Source organism: Archocentrus centrarchus, chromosome 19, assembly GCF_007364275.1.
Source record: "Archocentrus centrarchus isolate MPI-CPG fArcCen1 chromosome 19, fArcCen1, whole genome shotgun sequence".
Taxonomy (NCBI): Eukaryota; Metazoa; Chordata; class Actinopteri; order Cichliformes; family Cichlidae; genus Archocentrus; species Archocentrus centrarchus.
This window is the reverse complement of record NC_044364.1, coordinates 7,574,297-7,593,787: the sequence shown is the minus strand read 5'-3', so window position 1 is coordinate 7,593,787 and position 19,491 is coordinate 7,574,297. Positions and strand designations below refer to the sequence as shown.

The following is a 19,491-nucleotide window of genomic DNA, read 5'->3' as shown; positions in this document are numbered from 1 at the left end:
ACAAAGGATGCAAACATCCCAGGGCGTGAACAGTAACAGCTACAAAACATCTCTAAGATAATGTTGTAGAATGCAGTAGGACCGGAGGACTTTCATTTGTCATACATGTTTTTATTCCTCTTTGGGCATGGAGTTACAAACATGTCCACCCAGCTGGACATGAGTTTGACATTTGAAACGGAGAAATATTTATTTAACAAAACAAAACAAAAAACAAAAACAAAAACAAAAAACAAAACAAACCAATAACAGAAAATAATATTGCATCCTCAGATCCACTACTGCTAGTACTGACTAATTATGATCCATTTAATTACATTCAAATAAAAAAAAAAATTTCTCATGACTGGCCAATAGGCAGCAGCTGCATGTATGGGATGAAGCACAGGCATCCATTGTGTTGGCTGATATGCAACTATTACAACAAACACATGCATATGCAGGAGAACAGCTTTTGAATAGCTGTTCACTGCGGTGACCACTATGGATGAAATGTTTAACAATGCATTTACTTTTATTTTATTTAAAAAATGCTTCATTTCTCTCCACTATCTCTCATCCTCAAATGTCCGCTTTACATAATAAATCTATGTTCAAATAAAATGTAAGGACAAAATTACACCTGCCTGATAGTGAAATAATTGATGACAAAGAATCAGCGAATATAAAGAAATGATACAAATAGCTTACATATTTGAACTCTTTTCATGTTTTTGCCCAAAGCCCCTGAAGCAGGTTTACTGATATTATTATTACATTTCCAGTTGCTCCAATCCCATCTTCCTCAATTCTTCCTGGAATCCCTTGCGTCCTCAGCTCTCATAATTACAACATTTTTGCACGTGCAATCACTTCACAAGTGTCACCTGATAGTAATATCCCTTATCAGAAACAAGTGCAGAGAGCTGTGTGTGTGTGTGTGTGTGTGTGTGTGTGTGTGTGTGTGTGTGTGTGTGTGTGTGTGTGTGTGTGTGTGTGGAGAGCAGGTGTTTCTTCAAAGTGAAGATAGCATGAAAGGACAGGAGTTAGAGGGGGTTACCCCAACCAGACCCCAACCACTCCTGTGTCTGTCCAAGGCACAGGAGTGGAGTCCTGGTATGAAGCAATGCCAGCACTTTGTCTCAAACACATGCACCCACACAGATGTATTAAGAGACACACACACGCACGCACGCACACACACACACACACGCGCACACACACTGTGTTATGATCTGAAAGGTCAGGACTCTCCAGCTTTGTGACTCACCTGTGAGGATGCCAACACCTGAGGGTAAAGCCATGTTGGAACTTTCAACAATAAGTAGTCCAAAGTACCGTTACTCTTAGTTTTTTGGATAACTTTTTTTTTTCCTAGTATTTTGAAAATGAAAAGTAAATCAGAGATGGAGATTATAGTAGTTGTTTAGATCAGAACCAAGCTTTTTCAAAATCGGGGTGACAGCTGCAGTTTTGAAGAGAGTGGGAACAATTACAATGGCAGATATGAAAGGGAAGGAGAGAGGAGAAGCAGGATTCAACCAGAACTGTGAGGATCAAGTCGACATGTGGAGGGTTTAGATTTCTGGATGAGGTCAGTAATTTCAGGGAGAGTTGGTAGTTGAAAGTGGAGAGCAGCTGACAGAGGTGAGGAAGTTCAGATGGGGAAAGGGGAGGAGCAACAGGACATAGATGTTGGTGGATTTTGTTGATTTTTTTCACTGAAAACAACATAAAGGAGTTACAGGTTACAGTGGAGTAAAAATGAGAAGGAAATAAATCAGGGGGGTGGAGAATATCATTTAGCAGTGAAAACAGGGTCTCTGTGTTGCCTTCACTGGAGGAAATAAGGCTGGAGTAGTAGGCTGAGAGCATTGAGAATGGCAGTTAAACAAGTATTATATTGAGCAGCCAGTACATGCATATGTTTTTTTAGAGATCGTGTAGGTGAATGCATCAGAACTGTTAAAAAATCATCTGTCATAGTAAAATGACCTTAAAACATGAAGCCAATACAAGCAAAACAACAAAGAAAGCAAGAAAAAGGCATGTACAGTTCAGCTTTTAACTGTCATACTCTGTTTGGTCCAAACCACTGGGTGGTGGGACCTTTTGTTATGTCCTTGTCTTTATACTCTGTTCTCAGTTTACTTACATGTAGGCCTGTCCAAAGCGATATAATCTGCTAAACAATCAGTTAAATGGTAGCATGCCCGCTGCATACTTAGTCATCTCAATACTATATGTTTGCACAGTAAGTCACAAAATGGAAGAATGCTGAAGGCAATAACCAACAAAGGCTGGCAGTAGAACTGTCAAAACAAGAGAGGGCATGAAAAGGACAAAGCTCTACTTGCTTTCATTTTTTACAACAATGAGCCTTTATGAACACAAGCCAGAATCCGCTAAAGCTGATTGCGGCACTACAAGAAAAAATATTTGTGTGTGAAACAGGGCTATGCTTATTGATTCAATCAGTTTGTAAAGAAAGTCATGAAAAGGTAAAAGCAAAATCAAAAGCGTACAAGAAGATCTGCAAAATGTAGATCTTTTCATGAAAAAGTCAATAAGAGACACAAAGACATGTATGCATTTCATGTAAGAGTTGCAATTGGTGATTGATGTAAATACCTTTGATTTTAAAGACCTCGACTGAGCTTGAGCTCTTTATAAAACACTAATGCGTGGTGTTTAATGTGGCAGAAGCCCCACTCTGGGAGATCTTCAACTCCCACCTCCGGCAGAACTTCGACAACATTCCGAGGGAGGCTGAGGACATTGAGTCCGAATGGACCATGTTCCGCACCTCCATTGTTGAGGCTGTTGCTCAGAGCTGTGGCTGCAAGGTGGTTGGTGCCTGTCGTGGTGGTAAACCCCGAACCAGATGGTGGTCACCGGAGGTGAAGGGAGCCATCAAGCTGAAGAAAAGAGTCCTATCGGGCTTGGTTAGCCTGTGGGACTCCGGAGGCAGCTGACAGGCATCGGCAGGCCAATGCAGCTCGGGCAGTGGCCAAAGCAAAAACTCGGGCATGGGAGGAGTTCGGTGAGGCTATGGAAAAAGACTTTCGGACGGCATCGAAGCGATTCTGGCAAACCGTCAGGCGACTCAGGAGGGGAAAGCAGTGCTCCACTCACACGGCTTATAGTGCGGGTGGGGTGCTTCTGACTTCAACTGAGGCTATAGTCGGACGGTGGAAGGAATACTTCGAGGACCTCCTGAATCCCACTGACACGCCTTCTGTAGTGGAAGCAGAGTCTGGGGACGAGGGAGATGACTTGACCATCACTGGGGGTGAGGTCACTGAGGCAGTTAAACAACTCCTTGGTGGCAAGGCTCCTGGGGTGGATGAGATTCACCCTGAGTTCCTGAGGGCTCTGGATGTTGTAGGGCTGTCTTGGTTGATAAGCCTCTGCAACATCGCGTGGCGATCTGGGGCAGTGCCATTGGATTGGTAGACCGGGGTGGTAGTCCTCATCTTTAAGAAGGGAGACCGGAGGGTGTGCTCCAACTTTTGGGGGATCACACTCCTCAGCCTCCGTTAGTCGAACCTCGGATCCAGGAGGAACAATGCGGTTTTAGTCCTGGTTGCGGAAAGCTGGACCAGCTCTTTATAATCTCAAGGATATTCGAGTGTGCGTGGGAGTTTGCCCAACCAGTCTACATGTGCTTTGTGGACTTGGAGAAAGCATTCGACCGTGTCCCTCGGGGTATCCTTTGGGAGGTCCTGCGGGAGTATGGGGTGTCTGGCCTGTTGTTGCGGGCCATTCAGTCTTTGTACAACTGCAGTGAGAGCTTGAACCGTATAGCCGGTAATAAGTTGGATTCGTTTCCTGTGGGTGTTGGACCGATTCTGTTCATAATTTTTATGGACAGAATTTCTAGTCATAGCCAGGTGGTGGAAGGCTTCTTCCTTGGTGGCCTCAGAGGCTCATCTCTGCTTTTTGCAGATGATGCGGTCCTGTTGGCTTCATCAGGGGGGGGCCTCCAGCTCGCAGTGGAACAGTTCGCAGCCGAGTGTGAAGTGGCTGGCATGAGAATCAGCACCTCTAAGTCTGAGGCCATGGTCCTCAGCCGGAAAAGGGTGGAGTGCCGTCTCCGGCTCAGGAACGAGTTCTTGCCCCTAGTGGAGGAGTTCAAGTATCTCGGGGTCTTGTTCACGAGTGACGGGAGAAGAGAGCAGGAGATCGACAGACGGATCGGGGCTGCTTCTCCAGTGATGCGAACGCTGCACCAGTCTGTCATGGTGAAGAGGGAGCTTAGTGTAAAAGTGAAGCTTTCGATTTACCGGTCGATCTACGTTCCTACCCTCACCTATGGTCATGAGCTTTGGATAGTGACCGAAAGAATAAGATCGCGAATACAAGCGGCAGAAATGAGTTTCCTTCGAAGGGTGGCTGGCCTCTCCCTTAGAGATAAGGTGAGGAGTGCAGCCATCCGGGAGGGGCTCAGAGTAGAGCCACTGCTCCTCCACATCGAAAGGAGCCAGTTGAGGTGGCTCGGGCATCTGATTAGGATGCCTCCTGGCCGCCTCTTGGGTGAGGTGTTCCGGGCATGTCCCACCGGGAGGAGGCCCTGTGGTAGACCCAGGACACGCTGGAGAGATTATGTCTCTCGGCTGGCCTGGGAACGCCTTGGGGTCCCTCCAGATGAGCTGGAGGAGGTGGCTGGGGAGAGGGAAGCCTGGGCTTCTCTGCTTAGGCTCCTGCCCCCACGACCCAGCCCCAGATAAGCGGAAGAGAATGGATGGATGGATGGATGGATGGATGGGTGTTTGATGTAGCCCTTTCGGCCAACATGGATCGCAAATCTTTTCCGTTGGAGGTCCAGTGAATCGTTACCCTCCACCTCCAGCTGTCTAGTGTGCTAGTGCCATGACTCCATAATTCCATGATTCTGGAGCACTGAAAATAATTTATGGACTGATGAAGAAATAAAGTGATTTCACCTTTGGAGTATGAGGAAAGAAAAGGAATCCAACTCTAATTTTGAAATATAAGTTGGTCTACTGGCTTTTAAAATAACTTCCCACTTCTAATACATTTCTGAGAACAGTAACAGATCGCTCATCAGCTTACAGATAATAAGAATTTTGTTTCAGTTCATAGTTTAGCTCTGCCATCATCATCATCTCGGTGTGCCATCATTTTGCAAGCGAGATTAACAGCTCATTCTTTCAAAAGGATGAAATTTTTGACCAGAACTTCCCACATAGCGTCACACATGGGCATTTTATGTGAATTAATCTGGCTTCACAATCGCCTCTTTGTTTAGTTTACTCTGAAACGGACAGTTGAAATGAAAGAGAAATTACCCAGGTGCATGCCTCATACCTTTCTTTTCCTTCTAAGTCAGTTACTGGAAGATGTGTGCCACGCCTTTTTTTTTTTTTTTCTTTTTTACCGTGAGCTACAACACTGGACTTAAGCACACCTAATAAGAGCAAATGTATTCCCTGTCACAGAGGAAGAAAACAAAAAGCTAGCAACAGAGATCCTGTGTGTACGTGCCCCTGTGCACGCTTTATGAGCTCTTGCACAAGCAGTGCAAACATTGGCAAAGTCTTTAGGTCAAATAAACATATCATAAATGCAATGTATGAGAGTGTAATTGCAACCCCAGGAAAGAGGAAGTCCGTTTCTTTAACACACATGCACTATTCACCATGTACTAAAGAGATCAGATCCCACAAATTCTACTGCAAGGAAGCTACAGGTGTGATGGTAACATTGAGCGTGTGACTGAACGTGAAAGCTGTTGAATGAAGCATTTGAAATATGTACATGGTGTACAGCGGAGGTTTGGTCAGTTAAATTCAAAATAAGAAAGCAAAGTTAGTTTATAAAAGCTGGATGGCTTCCAATAGAGGAATCTGCATTACAAGCAGTCAGAAGTCAATGCCAAGAAGTCAGAAGTGCAACAGTTAAACACACAAACATTAAGAGCTATTTACTGTACATGATAAACTTTTTTTTAAGCCTGTCATGTCTGGTAAATCTTGCAAGCAGAACTGTGATCTGAATGCATTGTTGTGCCAAACATATTTGCTATTTCAAGATGACCTCTATAGGTTCTCAATAGGCTCTTCTTGTTGATGTTTTAACCCTTTATTTTATTTATCTGAGTTATTTTTAACACACAATGTAACAGCCAGAGCTGACAGGCTGAAGAAAAGGAAAAGAAAGAAAAGAAAAAGGGAGAGAGAAAGAGAGCAAAAAAAGGAGAATAGAGAGAAAAAAGGGGAAAGAGCACAAGTAAATTAATCAAATAGTTCATCACTTTTTAAACATAAAAAATACTATCAATACTTGCAAAAATAAATTTGTGTGTGAAAAACAAAACTAGCAAAGCATGTTACACAAACCAACAATTTTGTTGTGTTGTGATTGAGTGGGTGTTTGTGTCTGTGTCATGGAACGTACTTACCAATGAGGGCAGAACGCTGCAGCTCCACCCATCAGAAGCTAGAGGCAGTTGAGAAAGCCTCAGGAAACCCAGGCCACCAGCAGCCCACCAAGAGCCAGGATGACCCGTGGCCACTCAATCCAAAGACAACCGCACACCCACCCCAGCAGACGGGAGAGGGAGGTCCCAGACGGAGCCCCCCCATTCGAGGAGCAAGGGCTCCAGGGAACCCAAGGCAATGAGAAGCCAGTCCCCCCCAGCAGCCAGCCCCCTGCACAGGCCGGCGGCAGGGCCCCAGGGCCCACGGCACCCAAGGACCGCCCGACCCTCCACAGAATATATGGCAATAAATGGCAATGCTGAAATTAGTCATGTGCTTCACAGCTCCTGTGTCATATCGGTCTTCAGGCAGAGGAGTCCTGGGACTCATCATTAGATTGTTTTGTAGAACTATAAAAGCATATACTTAAATCCTCTATATAACATTTCCTTTGCATTCTGTCCTCACTCTGCAAAAGTGAAAAGAAACTTCTCTGTTACAGCAAGCCGTCGATTACCAGCTCCACCTCCCTTTTCTTTAACACAAAGACTAAACCTTCTTATTGTCTCTGCATGAATTATATGGATGCACTTTTATGTCCGTCTTTACAGACACTTAGTTGGGGTTGGTGATGCAGATATTCTATACATGGTTGATTTTTATGTTCCTCTGGGAAAAGACAAGTGTGTTATTATAACACATATCCCTTACTTTAAGCAAACTCTCTCTTGGCATTTGAGAAATAATTTATTTTTTATTTTTTTATTTTTTTATTGAACTTGAACTTTATTAGATAGTACACAGTGAAGAAAGAGAGATCGGGGAAGACACAGCAAAGGGCCATAGGTTGAATGCAAACCCTGGCTTCCTGCACCGCATTCATCTGGCTTACACGGTCTCCTGCTCACCTAATGCCACCCTGGCACCTGAGAAAAAAATTTCTAATGACAGAACATAACTTTGTTTAAGCCTCTTTGTTCATCTTTATTGAGTGTTGGAGACAGTTCTGGTAAGCTGGAGTGTCAGTGCCAACAAAAACATTATGATATGTAGTTGATGTGTGTTTTTTTGCTGTTGGGGTTGTTCTTCAGAAGGTGCAGCGGAGTATGCTTTGCATAACAAACATAGAAAGCACCGTGTCAATTGAGGTTATGTAAAACAAGATAATTAGTTTCCATTTTACGAGAACTGCAACAATACCTTGCGTTGTTTTTCTTGATGCATGAGTCACAAATGAGCAAAATGGAGCAAAACTTCAGGTTTTGTGGATTAATACTGAGATGGTTGTATTGTTTGGCGGCTGTCATTATTAGATTAGATCTGCCACTCTGTGTAGATAACCGCCATATGCACCTGCTCTTCGACTCACACTCTGACAGAGCCTTAAAAGGTTAAACGAGCTATGCCTGGAAGTTTTAATCAGAGATGTCCCGGACTCTAAACTGCAGACAAGAACTATTCTTGTCATGAAGGTATCATCTTTTACTGCCACCACCTTCAAGTCAGACTTTATGTCTGAATTAGTGTAATTCAACTTGCCTGCTTCCCTGTTTCACACTCATTCACAACTTTTGCCTTTGCACTTATAGGTTCATCATTTCCTGGTGTCACTTTATATAACTAAATACCAAACACTTTTACATAACACTGACATTCATTATTCAGACAATGCACAGACTCCTAAAGCAACTTCTTTTACGTGCATCTTCTTCCAATTTTAACTCATCACGCAGAATCTCTGTTTGTAATATATATATATATATATTTTTTTTTTTTTTTTTTTTTTGAAAAGGGAGATACTGCTTTACGATGAAAAAACACAAGATTTGAACCTTTTTCCCACAACTGCTAATAAAACACACTCAGGTGTTGCCGTGTACAAGAGGGTAGCAATAATGTGTAATATGGAACCCAATTTTCAAAAAATTTTCTCAGTTAAAAACTTTGGAGACTTTATTATGCATGGGATTCTAATGGATGGTATCTTTCGGTCTTTGGGCCAGACTCCTCCAGACTGTTCATGATGGAATGAGGGAGCATTAATGCTGAACAATATATGTACAGGTTTTGGAGCAATACTAGTAAGCCCTTCCTTATTTAAGAAAGACAATACCAGTGTATATTTTACACATTGCGCAACATAATAAAAAGACTCAATGTCAAAATGCCCTACATACTATCCAGGTTAGCAATTGAAAAGCATTCAGTTATGAAATGGTAAATATAACAAAGGAGGCTTTCTGCCTGAATGGTGCAACATGTCTTAAATACAAGTTACAGGAAGAAAGCTACTCATGTGATAAATGGCCCATTGGTCAAAACCAAATGTTTGGCCTAATGATATAGCAAGAAAAAACTAAAGGGACCAAAACATAAATGATCACAAAATTTTGGTGAAATGTGACCCTTCCAGCTCCACTCCTTCAAGAAGAGGTCAAATGCTTTTATGGCATATTGCAAAACTGGCAAGAGAATATTACAAGGGAATTCCACATTAAGTCGCCTGATCCTCTTTGAAACCCCATTATTAAGTATTTACAGAAGCAAAAATGCCTGTCACTGTTCTCTGACACAGAAACTCCACAACCTTGATTCCAGACAAAGTATCTGTAGGGTGAAGAAATACCTAATGCCAAACCTGCACTGGATGTCAGCAATGACAAAAGCTACAGTTAAATACAAAAGTCTGGAGCCACCCTTCATTTCTTCAAATCTTTTTTCCAAGGAGCCAGACTTTCTTGTAATTTTTTACAAGAAAGGCAGGTCTTCTCACACCCATTTCCCAGTTTGCTCGTCGCTTCTGGCTCTCTGGACTCTTGCCCTTTGACCCTAGGGGCTCCGTCTGTGGTCTCCCTCCTTCCTCCTCTGGGGTGCGCACGCGGTTGCCATCAGGATGTGTGGCCTCAGGTCTTCTGAGCTCCTGGGCTGTGGATGGCCTGGGTCCCCTGAGTCCTTCCCTATTCGCCTCTGGATCGTGGGGGGCATGGTTGCAGTTTCTTGCCCTCATTATTGAGTACATTGCATGATAGAGGTGCATACACACACATTACTGCAAACAATAAAATTGTGTGTATGTGTGTATATGTATGTGCATGTGTGTGTGTGTATGGATGTGTGAGTGACACACACACACACACACACACACACACACACACACACACACACACACACACTTGTTCTTGCCCCTTCCTTGTTGCCTGTAAGACTTGGCATAAATAACTAAATAAAAAGATAAATAAATAAAAATACAAACATTAACAAGAATAGCCTATAGAAAACTTACAGAGCTGTTCTTGTAAAAGCAAATATGTTTGGTACATCAGTATATTCGGATCGTCATTCCGATTGTGAAAAATGCCAGACAAGACAGGCTAAAAAAAAAAAAAAAAAAAAAAATAATGTATAGTTTTATTTTGTTTTGTTTTTTGGGGGGGGAGTTGCACTATTCTTGGCATGGGACATTAATACCCTACCCGGTAGTTTCTTGACCTTGCTACTTGTATAACAGTGGATTCCATTGTTAAGGTTAACAGGGAAATTGCATTCTTGGTGTTGGGAAATGGTTTCTTACGACAAGATATTCATTGTCTTTTGTTGATGCACATCTTTGTCCACTGTTGATGATTATTATGACAAAGGAGCAGCAATAACTGTGCCAGTTACATAACAGATGGGATGTAATAATTGTCATGGTCATGACAATGGCAGAAGAAACAAAAAACGGAGTGCAGAGTTTGACACTAATGACCAAAATATTTTATTACAGAGATTAAAGCATGCCATTGGTATTAAAGGTACTGTGCTGCAGTGGTTTGAATCACATTTATCTAAGACTCCAGTTTGTTCATGTAAATGGGGAGTCATCTCTATAAATATGTAGGAATACTGGCTTACTTGCAGTTCCTAGGATACTTGAGTGTAGAATGGGAGGTAGAGCCTTCAGCTTTCAGGCCCCTGTGGAATCAGCCCCCAGTTTGAATCTAGGAGACAGACATTTAAGCTTAAACCTCTCCTTTTTGATAAAGTTTATAGTTAGGGCTGGATTAGGTGAACCTGAACCCTCCCTTAGTTAAGCTGCAATAAGCTTTGGCTCCTGGGGGGAATGCCCTGAGCATTTCTTTTTCATTCACCTCTTTTCGCTCTGTTTATACACCACTCTGCATTTAATCATTAATTTCATTCATCTCTGGCTCTCTTACAAAGTGTGTCCTTTGTCCGGTCTCCCTCTTGTCATACCCAATGGTTCCTGGCAGATGACTGCCCCACCCTGAGTCAGGTTCTGCCAGGTTTCTTCCTGTTAAAAAGATGGTTTTCCTTCCAACTGTCACCAAATGCTTTCTCATTTTGGGGGGGGGGTTTGATTGTTTTTTTTCCTCTGTTTTATTGTAGGGTCTTTTCCTTACAATATAAAGCACCTTGAAGCGACTCCTCGCTGTGATTTGGCACAATATAAATAAAACTGAAGTGTCCATTTTTATACACATTTCTTTGTCAATCTATCTGCTTTTTTAGATTCATTTTTTTTTTCTATTTGTCTATTGACTTCATTGTTTGTTGATCTGTGCCTTGACACACTTCTGAATCTGAAATCATTTGGCTCACACTGGAATGATGGTTTGTTTCTTTTGCATGGCCTTTAGCACCATCCAGTGGTGGTTGTACATAGCAGTATTGGAGAGGATGTGAGCTTTTAGTAAGCTGGGGAGTACAAGAAAGGGTCCTTGCTGCTCATAGAGGAAGCATCAAAGTACAAAAATCCCGCTGATCTGTGCTCAAAACAGCTTCATCTGAAAATGGTTAGCATGTGTTGGCAGCCCAGATGTGTTAGTTCTTGGCAGTGAAAGCACAATTAAACCTGCTTCTCTAAGCTGTTGATGTATTGTAAATATTTGACTCTTTTATTAATATGTATTTTTTAAAATATATTTCAGTTTTTACATGAATCCATATTTTTCACATTTAAATCCTGCCAAATATAAGAAACCATCTGTTCCTTGGACAATGCAAGGCTGAAGAATATAATCTTTTAAACTAAATGCACAGCTGAAAATACCCTGCCTGCAACAACTTTTAGGGTCAGCAAACTGCTGCCAATGGCCCTTTGAATTACACTAATAAAATTGTTTTTAATGATTAGATTTACTCTTGGGGACAATAAAACTAACCTTTCCCGATAACACTACAAAGTTCTGCCAGGTTAGCTTTAATTGATTACATCTGCCGCCCTTTCTAGTTTATCCAGGTACACCTGCTTTTCAATGCAGTCATTCAGTGAAAATGATATATAGAGCTTATTGTGACAAGTTTATTCTGTGATGCTGTGGCTTCTAAACTCATGATTACCTTTGATCAACTCAAAAGTGCTGCCTGGCCTGGACTTTTTATTTTGAAGACCACTTTGGCCCATAAATGTCATTCATATGGTAATATGACTGCTTTCTTTTTTCCTCTTATGATCTCGAACTTATGAACAAAGTTTGTGTACATTATTATGTACATTTGTTGTGTTCTCTATCAGGATGATCCCACACTGCTTCAGTAATGTTGAGGTCCAGGCTCTGGGGAGGCCAATCCATGACTGATGGTGTTTCATTGTGTGTTTTTCTATTCAGGTATGATTTTACTGCTCGATATTATCATAATCACCTTTGGGAATCACCTTGTTGGATCAAAAATACTATTTTATACCCATAAAACTGCATTATCTTTGGCATATTTCATTGCCTCAACTAGAAAAATGGGTACAAATGATGTGTTTTGTGACAGGCTGCTAGTAACAGCCTTTGTTTGTGTATATACTGTTAACTAAAAACTCAGGAAGGTTGTAAGAAGTGCTTAACTACACCACAGGACAGTGTAGGGTTAAAATGTTCAAATGATCATCCACGTGCAACATTATGGCACCTTTAAGTCCTGAAAAACAGCAAATAACACATTTCCTTAAAAAAACAAAAACAAAAGAAAAAAAACAAAACAAACATACTTGTTGTAAAGAGGTCAAACACATAAGACACAGAAAAGGGTGTTTTAAATTTTTCTTTTAAATCCATATTCCACTCTTTATAGTCACACCATCAATCAAATCCAATGTTAGCTCCAAACAAACACATTTTGTTATAATACAATAAGCTTTAAAAAGATGGCACCATCAAATAGAAGGGGAACATGATTAGGCAGGAAAGTGTTGTCACAAATATTTTAACAAAAATATTTCCTTTTAATGAAGATAGATCTTTTTCATATACTCTAAGGATAGAATAAAATTTTCCCTCTGACATCTCAGGGTCATATATTTTGGGGAGTGCTATCTTGGAAATGTTGCATAGTCGAGGAGACAAATGTAGGGATGTGGGGGTCTTAATTTAAAACGACACGAGGAATAAAAAGCTCTTAGTTTAATGCAGAGTGCAGGGTAAAAAATACTCTTCTGAATACTTTTATAGGATTGTTTTTGGCTCTAAAGCCTTCACGTAGTAAAGAAAAAGCAAGTCTGCAGACTTAACCTGCCACCTTGAAGCGTGTGTACTGGGATGTAAGTGTAAAACCCTACCTGCAAGCGTTTTATTAACAAAAAGATTTGTGCAAACGTAACTCAAAAGAATAAGATCCACAGCAATCCTATGTGATAATCTCCCAAGCAGTTTTATGAACACAGGGGAAAAGCTTGTGTCTCTCAGATTGTATTCTTTTTTCCTTTCTTAAAAAGTGCTGCTCAGTGACCATCATTCAGAGTAAAATAACAAAATATACTCTTGGCAGGCAAACAAAGAACCAGCTTAGCTTAAAAATACTTTCTAGCTTATGAGCTTATTAAAGCTCCAATTGTAAAACCTGATAAACCTAACCTTCTGTTTTGGCTTTCCTCCACCTACATGGTGATTTGCTTCTTCAGAGAATGTTGATAAGAGCAGAGTCCTCCGAGGAATCCTTGTCTGACGGTCGCTGAACGCGTTTATGCTGCTCATTCCAGCTGGATGAAAGCTGGATATGTTTCTATTTGCAAAACAAGAAGGGGGATTCCCAATTCAGCTTAAAGTGTCTCATGATACTGTGCCAAGCATTTTTAAAGCCAGACATTAACAGAAATGAAGAAAGGGGCACACTATATCAACCGCACCCAGTCTTTGCTGCTGGCTCTGACTTTACAAGCTCCAACCAGGGAGCACATCTGCACTTTCTTGCTTTCCAACGTTTCCATCCATACATTCGTTTGTCTCTTATATCCAGTACACTCATCTTCAGCTGTCCAACCACTTATTGAGAACATGTTAAAGTCTGTACTGCTCCAAAGTCCAAATCCTCTTCCTTTCCAGTAGCGTCTGCAGACCTCTGCTTTACCTTTAAGTCTTTGTCCAACAAAAAGAGCTGCAATACCGACCAGGGTCACCGGAACTCATAGATTGCTGCGCTGTGCTCGGGAACGTGGGTGAGGTTTAAAGACTGGTACCTACAGTGCAAGGAGATAGTATACGTTAGCATATTATACATTAGCACTATGTAAGGAATACAGATAGAGTGATAACGCAAAAATGTGGGGTGTTCCTTTCTAGCAAACAATGATGAATAAGGTTACAGGTGAGTAGAGCTGTGCTGCTGTGGGCCATGTACTTGCTTTTGTTGACAAGAAGCCATAGCAAACATAATGCATTTATTAGAGCCAGACCTATGGACATCACTGGCTGATCACAAATATATTGGTGTTCATTTTGTATATGAGGCATTTTGTATATGCTTGTTCTTGCCCCTTCCTTGTTGCCTGTCAGACTTGGCATAAATAACTAAATAAAAAGATAAATAAATAAAAATACAAACAACAAGAATAGCCTATAGAAAACTTATAGAGCTGTTCTTGTTAAAGCAAATATGTTTGGTACATCAGTGCATTTGGATCGTCATTCCGATTGTGAAAAATGCCAGACATGACAGGTTTTAAAAAAAAAAAAAAAAAAAGGAGAACATACAAATTCAACACAGAAAGACTCCAGCCAGCCAGTTGGTGGATTTGAACCCAGGACCTCCTGGCTATGAGGCAGTGATGCTAACAACCACAAGAGTGTGCTGAACCTACTCTGGCTTCCTCCCACACTCCAAAGACATGCATGTTAAATCAATTGGTGACTTTAAATTGGCCATATGTGTGAATTGTTGTCCTGAACAGATGGTGGTGTGGAGTCAAGTGGTATCTTAAGAAGAATTTATATTGTCTGATATATAACTATAGTGCAGGGTTTTTTGTACTTTTCTAAAACTCTGTATCACATTAGGCCCAAAAATGTTGGGTGTTAGCAAAACTCCATTAATGGGTTGGGTAAACTACTTTTCTGTGCAGTGCAGTAAAAAACAAACAAGATCACAAAAGACCCCCCACCCCCATACACCCACCCACCAACCCACACACACACACACACATAAAAATGTGAGCCAGCGCTGATGTATTGATCATGACTGTTCACAGCTCGGTGTGATTAAATGCCTCAACACTTGAAAGCCTCATCATGTATAATTATGATCTATCCAGTTCATAAAACACTACTCTGACAAAGCATTTTCCTGATGTGTTGTATGCGAAGCCTTTTAAAGCTGCATGATGTCCTGGAAAAAAAAACACGCATCACCGAAATATCAATTTTTCACATGCCAAGAAAAACAAGCTCCATTTTCAGCTTAGTGAAAATGCATTTTTCAGATGATGCAGGTGTTTCAAGTCATTTATTGATATGTTATGATACTATTCTTAAGATTTTTAATTCAGTTTTTCATTTTAAGTGGCAAAGCTAGTCGTTCACACATTAGATTCACACTGCCTCACAAGACATGAATAGGAAAACTATCTTATCAAGATTGGTCTGCATTTTACTCATCACTTTCTTTTACGCAATATCACAGCTGCATGATGAGAACAAGTCCATCCGAGGAGCTGCCATCGAGAAAACTTGAAAGATTATGCAGACAGCTGGAAACCAGGTCTCTTACTGACTGTTCCCAGCTTTTCCAGCCAGTGTAGGATACAGCAACTTCTCAGAGGCAGGACTGCTTTTTAAAAATTCCTAAAACGAGTCAGCCTTGTATCACAGTTACTTGTATTATGGTACATTACCATTCAGAGCTCCTGTGGTAATAGTAGCCCTCAATTGTTGCTGTGGATTTCTGGAAGCAGATATAGTAGAATCCAGCAAAGGAAGCGCCGCTGATGTCCTTTATTGTGTGGTCTGGGACCAAAAACTGCTCCTAAGGCAGACAGGTGAGAAAGATCAGATGCATTTAAAAGGCAATCTACTACTGAATGTTGTGAAGTTCACTGCTGGGCAGTCTTACCTTCCACCTCATGAAAATATAGTCAGAGTTCTTCAGATCCTCATAGTCAAACTCATCAGAGTTGAATGTCTTTGCATACTGGTAGAAGGCCTGAAACTTGCCCTTGACACAAAAAGTACACAGAATAGGTCAGTATGAACGAGTGTGACGAAGAGCACTTTTTGTAGTCTACACTACAAAAAAGGAGCAAGTTTTCACCTTACCCAGTGCTTACGATCCACATCCTCATCCGCATCCCATTTCCGAGTAAGAAATGGCCGTTTCCTACTGATGATCTCTCCAGCAAAGAATGTGGTCAGAGTTGGATATTCCTACAAGAGCAACCAAAAGCAACTGAAGACACGTCTGATCATTTCTACTCTGAGTAACAGCAAATGATAACAGTCACGTGTGCCCATTTAACGTTCAATTACCATAACAGGCCTTTTTATTTTAAATAAAACATGGTGGAAAGTGATTATTTACATCCTGACATATAACAGATTTGTATAATAAACCAAAACCATTTTATAGCTAGTTCACCACTGCATTCATAAAGTGGAAATTTAAATTTAGTTAATAAAGTGTTGTTACATTCTGGGATACAAAAGAATCCAAAGATGTGTTATTACCCAATAATTACTTCTATAATAAATGAGAACACTAATTATACTACATATTGAGTTGGCTGTGTGAAATAACTGTTAACACACCTCCTACAGAGACACTGTGCTTTGGTCATTTTGCCAGCGTGCTCATAAAATCTTATTTACACCACCTCTGAAAGGTCACATGCTATTAAGATATAATTAGTAGTATGATGTCCAGCACTCAGAAGAATGTTGACTTAAAATGAAGGTGGCCTTAAAAGGAGAGAGGCTGAAATAGTTATTTTCAGGCAGAGGATAAACTCAAGGCCCAATACAAGGGGAGTATGGATTATTTGGAAATTTTAATCATGCAAAGCTACTCTAGTGGAGTCCAAGAACATAAAAATAGAGCTGGAAATAAATATTGTAGATCTAAATAATAAAAAAAAAGAGATAAGTCATTAGAACTGTCAATGACAGCTGGAACCAGTCTTATTTAATCCTCTGTGCGTGAGGTGTCATTATGCCAACTTTCTAAGGCCTTCACAACTAAGGGTTTGAGTGCCAGTGAGTCTTGTGCAATGGTATAAAAAGATACCTAAAATACCTGAAATTAATCCTTCCCCTGTAAGGAAATTCCTTTTTTGTGCAGCACTAATTTCAAACGACTGCCAAAAATCGTCCAAGACTGCCTGAGCTAATAAAATTTCGCCCAAAAGGAAGTGTCCTAGAACCATAAATTTATCAAACGGACTAAAGATCAATTTTGAGGAAATTATTTTATTTGTAACTAAACACTTGTCTTGACTTTAGGTTATCTTCTGGTTATGTATGGGTATGTGAGTTCAATGCTGTGATGAACTTTCTTTACACCTAGTGCAACATGCACTCAAACTGTATATTTGACTTTTCTTGCTACCTCGCTATTTAGCCCACCAAAACCCCCGTGCTGGCTATATCCTATCTACTCTACCATTGCCATGATTTTCTTTCAAAATGTGTGCTTCTCTCCTTCGGTCCATGACAGATCGTGACTAACCCATCATTTGTGTGGGCATTAAAGGAGGGGGTAGATTTCCAGCGTAGAACAAATTAAACACAGGATTTTAAGAACCTGTTTAAGTAATCATTTTTATGTCGAGTGCACCTTCAATTAAATTAATGCAAGTCTGCTGTAAGTGATAATCTTAAGACTACTCTGTTTTTAACCGAACATTTTTTTATTCATGAGACACCAGGCCTTTTGGAACAGTGTGCTCGACAGTCCGATCAAAAAAATAGAAAAAAATACGAGAAAAAAAAGAAGTTGCATGGCCATGGTAACAGATGTGATCTGCCTCTGGGTCAGTGTGCAGTCACTGATTCAACTATGAATTTTGCATCATATCAACGAGCGCTTGAAGATAATGTCCAAAAATTCAAACTGAACTAGAAATCGACATTTCAACAAGACAATAACCAGCAAATAAACAGATCAAAAAGATGTATTAGATATTTTTCTAACAGCCTAGTCAAGCCCTCATTATAACAGAGTACTGTATGGGGATTTTAAATGGACAGTATATGCAAGAAAATCTTTAAACACATTGCAATTGAAGGAATTTTAAACATTGATGCAAAAAGCCTTTGAGAAGTTAGTTCTGCTACTCTGGGCAAATCTACCTTGCACTAAATATGTATTTACTTTTCTCAGTTAAAAACTTTACATCTGTTGATATTTAGAAAGAAATCAGCATTCTTTTGTGTTGTTTTATTGTACTGCCTTTTTCTGTAGGCGCTGTTATCAACTTTTGCTTGTACAAAAATGTTCACAATTTCCATGAGCGCTGTGGCCAGACATAGTTTAAATTATTTATGCTCATGGTTTAATAAAGGGAATCACCTCTCTCACCTCTGTTAGTCCTTTTATCTTCAGGTAGCCGCACAGGTAGGAATCCTCCATGGTCACATGCTTTAAAAAGAAGACAAGAAAATTTTGATATTAACTTTATTTCTGCAGTATTTAATTCCTTATACAATTAAATTGGAATCAAGTGGGATCACGCAATGGTTCTATAAAGCCAATGTTAAATATTAAGTTTCCATCAATACCCTCAAACACAGAAAATTCCCACAGAGGTGAGTATTTATGTAGGCCTTCATACAATTCCAAATATACCAATCCGTATTTATAGTGATAAATTACTATAGTAACATCCATCCATTCGCTTCCGCACATCCTGTTAAGGGTCGCGGGGGGACTGGAGCCTATCCTAGCTGTCATAGGGCGACAGGCAGGGTACACCCTGAACAGGTCGCCAGCCTGTTGCAGGGCCAACACGGAGTGACAGACAACCTTTCACACTCACATTCACGCACTCAGTCACACCTATGGGCAATTTAGATTAGCCAATTAACCTAACCCCAGTAAGTGCATGTCTTTGGAATGTGGGAGGAAACCGGAGTACCCGGAGGAAACCCACGCAAGCACGGGGAGAACATGCAAACTCCACACAGAGAGAGGGAGAGGCCTGGGCCAAGGTGGAATCGAACCCAGGCCTTCCAGATGGTATTCTAACTGTGAGGCAGCAGTGCTAACCACTGCACCACCGTGCTGCTGTTAATGTTTATTAAATAAACATTAACGAGTTTAAAATAGATGTTTGTATGCAGTCGCAAGCACTGCTCGTGGTACTGCTACAGGGCACGACAGGGCTGATTTTTCCAGCTGCCAATCATCACACCGCCCGTTTGACAGATGACCAAACGGCTCTGACATCTGGGCTAAATAACGAAATACCCGCTTCATAGCCCCACCTGCAAAACAACCTCCACGTCGTAAGAGTTTCCTTTGCTTTTCTGGTGGCCCCTGAATTTGGAGCCGCTGTACAGGAGCGAAGTGACAACACCGGGCTGCTGCGTGTTTATCGGCGGCGGCGGGATAAGTGAGGCCGAGGACGTGAAGGCCGCGGCGGTGGAGTCGCTGAGGTATCCAGCAGGGACAGGCATGGCTCCCGCTTCGCTGACTGGGCACCGACCGCGGGCAATTGCCGTCGAGGCAAGGTACTCTGCCGGCGTCTACTAAGAGGTGGCGGAGAGCCGAAGAGGTCCAACAACATTCAAATTCCACTTAATTCCTCTACAGTTCAGTTTACCAGCCACCAAGCTCCAGAAGAAGTGGACTTCGACGCGGCGCTGTAGCCAGC

General features: G+C 41.2%; 1 protein-coding gene across 1 annotated transcript; it reads right to left on the bottom strand.

The window, feature by feature from the left end:
- Window positions 1–12,443: 12,443 nt before the first annotated feature.
- Window positions 12,444–19,491, bottom strand: LOC115798331 (glucose-induced degradation protein 4 homolog). The gene is made up of 6 exons (XM_030755150.1): window positions 19,103–19,491; window positions 18,198–18,257; window positions 15,941–16,048; window positions 15,738–15,839; window positions 15,520–15,650; window positions 12,444–13,869 (listed from the first exon to the last, which is right to left on the bottom strand). Exons 1-6 carry the CDS (start codon window positions 19,292–19,294, stop codon window positions 13,806–13,808), a joined length of 657 nt encoding a protein of 218 aa, XP_030611010.1. The 5' UTR covers window positions 19,295–19,491; the 3' UTR covers window positions 12,444–13,805.

What these genes read in the sequence shown, in the direction of transcription:
- LOC115798331 (XM_030755150.1), bottom strand. Translation starts at nt 19,294, where the DNA reads ATGCCTGTCCCTGCTGGATACCTCAGCGACTCCACCGCCGCGGCCTTC. An exon ending in ATGTGGATCGTAAGCACTGG is followed by an intron (nt 15,840 to 15,940) that starts GTAAGGTGAAAA and finishes TTTTGTGTCAAG; the next exon opens with GGCAAGTTTCAGGCCTTCTA. An exon ending in ATATTTTCATGAGGTGGAAG is followed by an intron (nt 15,651 to 15,737) that starts GTAAGACTGCCC and finishes TGTCTGCCTTAG; the next exon opens with GAGCAGTTTTTGGTCCCAGA.